At 45.0% G+C, this 6,532-nt stretch overlaps 1 protein-coding gene across 1 annotated transcript in view; it reads left to right on the top strand.

Moving 5' to 3' along the window:
- Positions 1-207: 207 nt before the first annotated feature.
- Positions 208-6,532, top strand: part of TTLL12 (tubulin tyrosine ligase like 12) — a gene marked incomplete at both ends in the record, with an annotated part of 31,924 nt that continues 25,599 nt past the window's right edge. Inside the window, one exon of the mRNA XM_082002211.1 lies at positions 208-327. Within this exon, the coding sequence (XP_081858337.1) occupies positions 208-327 (120 nt within the window). The remainder of the gene's footprint in view (positions 328-6,532) is intronic.

Below are 6,532 nucleotides of genomic sequence, written 5' to 3'. Positions count from 1 at the left end.
AAACCGGCATCGGTCTCCCTTGAGGCAAGCCGCCACCGACCGACCAACTGCTCCCCTCCTCTCAACGGCCGCTCCCAAAGGCCGCAACCGCTGCCAGCAACGCCCCGCCACGCGCGCGCAGCTCCCTCCCTCTCTTTCAGGGGCCGCCCCCGCCCGGCATGTTCCGGTCTGTGCCGGGGCGGGCAGCGGGAGTGGCGGTACCCGGCCATGTCGGGAGAGGGTGAGGAGGATCTACCGGCCTTCGTGGCCCTGCACGGGGCCGCGCTTCGCGCATCGAGGGTCCCGGCGCGTTACTGGGAGAGCTTGTGCCGCAAACTGCGTGGTGAGGTGGGTGGCCGTGGGCCGTTGCCGGGGGGAACGGCGCTGAGGGAAGCCCCTTCGGCGGGAAACACCGGGGTACCCCCACGCCCCCGGCCCCGCGCGGCGTTTCCCGACGAAGAGTCTTCCCTCAGCGAGGACACGGTGGCGAAGCGTGGGGTCCCTTCTTCTCCCTTCCCCAGCTGTGTATGAAGCAGCCCTTCCCCTCGCCCGCCCCGCGACTGTGGGGGGAGCGTGGGGGACAGGCTCTCCTCACGCGAGGCGTGGTGTGGGAGCGCGTCCCCCCCTTTCCCAGCCGGGGTGAAGAAGAGAGAGAGCCAAGAGGTTGCTCGGTAGGGGAGGGTGGGAAAAGTTTCGTGTCGGTTGTGTTACCGATGCTGCAGCTTGGGACTGTGAAAGAGATTCGGTATATTGTGCGTATCTGATTTCGTCTTATTGTTGTCAGCATAAAGCTTGGAAGTGTTTGGGGATCCTGGTAACTGGATATCCAGTGTTGGAGAGTGGTGATGAATACGTCTTAAAGTCTTCAGCCTGTTTTGCCGAAGAGGAATTTAGTAAAGCAGCAGTGGTATTATTAAACTCAGGACATTTATCATATGTTAATGCATTACGGTTTAGGTTGGCTTTTATCAGATTTTTTTTTTTTTTGTCCCATTTTGCTTCCACGCTGCTCTACCCTGGTCTCGGTCATTTATAACTGTGCAGAGCTACTCAGCTCGTCTTGTGTATGCATGAGTTACCTGTCTCGGGCTGTTTTCTGGAGTGGTTTTGGCTTGTTGGTTTGTTCATTTATTCCTGATCTGAGTCAAAGCTGTTCAGCTCTTGCAGAGAACAGGGATAGTGGTACAAGAATGTTCTGGCAATGGTTAAAACAATAACAATGCAAAAAACACTTTGTAGAGCACATCAGAGCTGTGTGACTTTTTATCAGGCCAAATTTTGGGCAAGTTGTAAGCCTTTGTAAAGTCGCCACTTGTAGATGCAATGACATAAATCTCGGGATGTTGCCCTTTTTGTGCCTTTTTGAGTCAGCATAGAGACCATCCCTTTGCAGGGGCTGGGTATGTTTCAGCTGAGGCTGAAAGGAGTTGATACCAGGAGTCTCTGGACCTGGCCCTGAACTAAAGGGAGTGTGGTCACACAAGCACACTCCATGACGAGGAATCCCTTTTCACCTATGTTTTTAACAACCATCCACTTACTCCCTGGAGCTTTGTGATGAGAAAGGGAAGAGAAACAAAGTCAAGAAAAAGAGCAAATTTGGGTAAAGAGCTTGTAAAGACACAGGTTGAATTCAGAAAACTTGTTTGTTTCTTACATATGCAGCCAGCCTCAGTGGCGAGGAAAGCTGTCTTGGATTTGTTGCAGTAAAGGAACAAGGAACTGAGGCAGGAAAGAGACACAACCTGAAACTAGTTGTCTGGAGACTTGAGAGCGCTCCAGGGAGTCTAGAGTCGTCTACCTGGAGAAGGAAGTAAGAATGAGGTGAACTTTCAGGCCTGGAGAGAGAAAGAGATCTCATGGGAACCTCAAGGTATGGGGAGAGAAGGGGACTAGCGGTGGGGCGCAGGAGGTCCTGATGAGCAGTGGAGAAACAAGCGAGATGGGAGGTGGTGTAGGGCAGTGGGGAAGGAGAGGGGACTGTAGTGTAACACACATGTGCAAGTGAACTAATTTCTAATTACTTGAACGCTTCTTTTCCCCATCTCAACTTTAAAGTTGGGACAGGAGGGAAGCATAGCATATCTTTATATAAACTGAGTGTTTATAGCACTTCTAGTCAGGAAGGATCTGAATATGTTCCTGCTGTTTTCTAACTGTTGTGTGTCTGGTACTGCTAATAACAAGAATACATGTGTATTACAGAGAAAATAAATCTGCATTAACTCAAGCATATGCCCAGTCACAAACTTCCTGTTGTATTCTACCTCTCTCAATAAGCATACATGCGAGTGACTTGGAGCAGGGAATATCTACTGCTGTGCTTAAAGAGGAAGGTATGAGAAGGAATGTACTGGAACAGGATTACATGGAAGGCAGTATAAAGCTGGTAAGGAAACCCAGAGCTGCAAGCTGTTGCATTGTCATATGCCAGTATTATGAAGCTGGAGGTAGCTGGCAGACTTTGGAATTGTGCTGTGGCATAAAACAGGCTTAAGACTTGTGTCTTGTGCCTGAAATCCTTGCATGTTACCAACTTTGGGGGTGTGTGAAATTTAGAAGATAAAAGAATAGAGTAAGGAGACCCGTAGTCCTGATCCTTTTACAGAGGCTGGGATGGAGAAAAGCAGGACAAAGAAAGCATATGCCCTAAGGTGGCAGGCTTCTCCTTCCGTTTCATTTTGCTTGCAGTGGTGTCTGAGCATGTTCTTTTGTACTAAGTGTTCGAGTGTGTGTGGAGAGAGGGATTTAATGATTTCAGTGTGCTTAGGAAGATAAATTAGGCTGCTGATGGTGCCTGACTCTACTGTTGCAGCTGCTGGGTTTTATACAGAAGAAGGGTAAGAGGATATGGAGAAGACTGGGATGTCCAAGGAAAATCACTACGAGGAGTGCTGTGGACGGGGATGAGCTTTTGAGGAGGTAGTGACAGAGCTACAATACCTTAGCTAGAACTGGATCATGCAGAGTGTCTGGAAGAGCAGCAGTAAAGAAAGCAAAGGAGGTGAAGGGAAAGGGTGAAAATGTTTTGTGAGTTCAGGTAATAAAGAATAACTGGGAAAAAAAAGTCAGTGCAACATGGAGCATAGGATGAGTTTCCTTGTTTCATGTGTGAAGGTGGGAGGAATTTTAAATTTGTCCTAACCTGTTGCAAAGATTAAAACTTTCTAGCATTGAACTTGGAAAATTTGCATCCATAACACAGATAAAAATCTCTTACATCAGTACCTCTAGAACCCAGCCCAGGCAGCCGTTTTCCAATACACACACGTGCTTCAACATACAGAGTGAATGCATCCTCCCTCTTATGTGTACATTAAAGCCTACAAAAGAAGTGGAGGGTTTTGTTTGGGGTTTTTTTTTTCATTTACTTTGAGATCTGCTGGAGCAGGTTTCCTTTTGAGAGTATTATGTAACTGTGAATTGAACTGGATTGCTCATTCAAAACATTGTATATCTGCTAGATCAAGAAACCTGCTTTTCTTTATTTATTTTGCATTTAGCATTCGGTGTCTGTTGGGAAGCAAACTTTTCTGTGTTTCTGGCAGAAACTTGAAAAACAAAACATATGCATATGTAATAATCTATTATAAACCCTAAAATTCTATTTCCAATATAGTGGTTATTTCTTATGGTACTGGAGAAACTGTGTATAGTCTGGTTATAAGCCTGGGAAATACAGTGCCTGCATCTAATTTTAGTCATAATTTTTTTTTTTTTCCTATTCCAACCATATGCTAAGTTATGTGGCAGACTTCTGTGTATTACACCCAGATTTTTCTGGCCTTGAGGTGTCGCTGGCAAAGGACTGCTTGGAGTTTCATCCCAGTTAGAAATGGAGGCTTTTAATTAATTACTAGGAGGAATGCAGCATGATCAATACTACTAGGCTTTATTTTCCAGAGCAGGGGAGGGCAGGCTGTTGCTCAGAGGCTACCTGTAGCCTTCAAAGCAGTTTGTGTTGTGCCTAAAAGGAATTTTCTGAAGGTGCCTGTGCATGGTAACTGTCACAACGTGCCTGCTTTGTTATCACATTCTCTGGTTCATTGGGTTTGTTAGGTTGGAACTGCACCTGAATATGAAGAGGGAGTAATTTTGCCTAAGCATGTTTTGCTTGTAAATAGTTGTGCCACCAAAATGTTTGGCTCCCCCTTTGCTGTCTTCTAGAGATTATTACTTTACTCTGGCAGAGTACTTCATGCGAGTTGTCCTTATTCTGCTTTGAGCATAAGGTTGTACTTTTCAAATTGGTGGCATGATCTTGACCAATTGTTTTTTGCTGAAGTAGCTTAAGATTCCTTTAATGGAACTGCTGTGTTAGTAGGTTCAGAGTGTGACAGACCCTCTGAAAGGGAAGGAGGAAGAGAGGACAGCAGTGTCGTCCACCCGCTCAACAGGCTGTGTGGCTGCACTGCCAACCAGGCACTTCTGCCAAACCAGTCAGTTCACTACTGAACTGTTTGCATTATCAATTATGAATTTAAAAAAATCAACAAAAACCTCACAAAAAGCCACTGATTAAGGTGGTCTTGAGCTGCTGCTCCAAGAAGTGTGAATTTATTCAGATGAGGAATACACCTAATTTGCTTTTTAAGGTTATAAATTCTCAAGGAGAAATGTTTTTTAAGTACAATTCTGCTGAAAAGGTATTAAAAGTGGAGAGTTTTTTCTAACTGCTACAATCTCACGCAACTGATGCTCTGTTGGAAGGAGAGGTCAAAACTTTGGCTTAGAAGATTTGGAGTCCCTTAATTTTTAAGTCTTGAGTTGATATTTAATAAAATACAAAGCCGATAGCTTCCCTTAGTTGTAAAAGGACTTGTTAACATTCATCATGGGTGTTTGGTGAATGGGTGGAGTCTGTGGCGAGCAAAGGCTAATCTCTGAGTCAGCAGCTGGCTCACCTCATGTCGCTGCTCTTACAAACTCCTTAAGACGAAATTTCAAGTGTAGAAAGCATACGTAGTGCCACACGGTAGCAGGTGTCAAGTGGACTCCAGTGAATGACACTTGCAGTTTTAATTTGTTAATGACTGCCAGTCATTTAGCTGCTGTTTCTTCCGCTAGCTAATTACCTTGGTGAGGACAGCTCTTGATCCAGCAGCAGGAGCAGCGAAGCATCACTTCAAGCAGGAGTGGAACATGTATGCCCTGGTGCACTTTTTTGCTGCCTGTCACGGGCCAGGGTTAGCACTTGTGCGGTGAGCCAGATAGGGGAGCTGATCCAGCTGGGGGGTAACCTGACAAAACTAAACTGTGAACACCATTGATGGCCACACAAGGAAGGACTCTTCCTTTTGCTCTGACCTGCCTGTGGTTACCTCAGCTTAGAATGGCTACAAATCGTACAGGCAACTGAGCAGAGACTTAATGAAACATTAGTGGCTACTATTGTGACAGCAAGAGGCCATGATATTGCTAACTACTGAGTAATGTTGTCCTCTTCTAGCAAAACTGGAAAGCTAGGAATAAATTAGAATTGCTAGCTGTTTTGATGCCTGCTGAAGCAGATGATACTAAGTCAGTTTCTAATTTTTAAAAAATAGATGTATTTTTAACCTCCAGTGACATTGTTGACAAAGTAATTTTCTTTACCTTAAGAAAAATGTGTGCATGGAGTTAGCCAACACATTGTTGGCTTCTTATTTTTCTTTCCCCCAGCCCAATGGAAAATGCCATCCCCTGATCTTCAGAAAGGAATTTCAGGTGCTCCACTTGTATCTGGTCTATGATACCATGCTGTGGCTTGCAATCTGAAGTAGGTGCTGTTTCCCCACTGCCTTCCTCCCTTGGTATCTGTCTTTGGACAGCTATCTGCTTTGTATAGGTAGCCTTGCTTTACAGGTGTGGAGTTGATTTCTTCCTCTCCTTATTGGGGTTTAGCAGAAATAATTATCCTAAAGGAACTCTTGAACAAATAAAAGCTTGTCACTGCCCCTGGAATTTTATAGCTAGTACATTATCAATGTCTAGAAGTAGCAACTTCTAATAATGTGGCATCAGAGGCTAGGTGTACCTGGGTTTGACATGTTAAACCAGTAACTCTAGAGGTCACACTTCTAGGTCTTTCTTGCTCCCTGCTACTTTCTAGTGAGACTAGATTGAGACAAATAATTTGCTCCTGCCTGGTTTGTTGTGAGTGACTTAACAAAATAACTGCCTCTGAAAGGATTTGAAAAGTCGTCTGAGATTTCACATGCTTTTTTTCTTTTTAAAAGCACATGTTCACTTTGAAATCATGAAAGTTGTCAGCAGAGTTGTGGTTCTGCAAAAGATATGCAAGCCCACCATTTGGCAAGATTTTCTCAGAAGGGAAACTTGTGCAGTGACCTGCTTAATTTATGTAGGTTCTAGATCAAGATGTTATGTCTGGAGTAGGCAAGAATGCAAACAAGGCCCTTTCAGCACATCAGCAGAGGTGAGTGTATAGACCTTAACTGGCAGCAGTACAAGGAATCTCCCAACTCATCCAGAGGTGAGTGAGCACAGGCAGTTCCTTGTGTAGGAAAAGAAGAGCGGGGGGGGAAACATGCTGAGATTCCTTAACTGGTTT

Source organism: Phaethon aethereus (genome assembly GCF_964289735.1).
Source record: "Phaethon aethereus genome assembly, chromosome: 1".
NCBI classification, from domain to species: domain Eukaryota; kingdom Metazoa; phylum Chordata; class Aves; order Phaethontiformes; family Phaethontidae; genus Phaethon; species Phaethon aethereus.
This window is presented reverse-complemented; position numbering and strand designations above follow the sequence as displayed.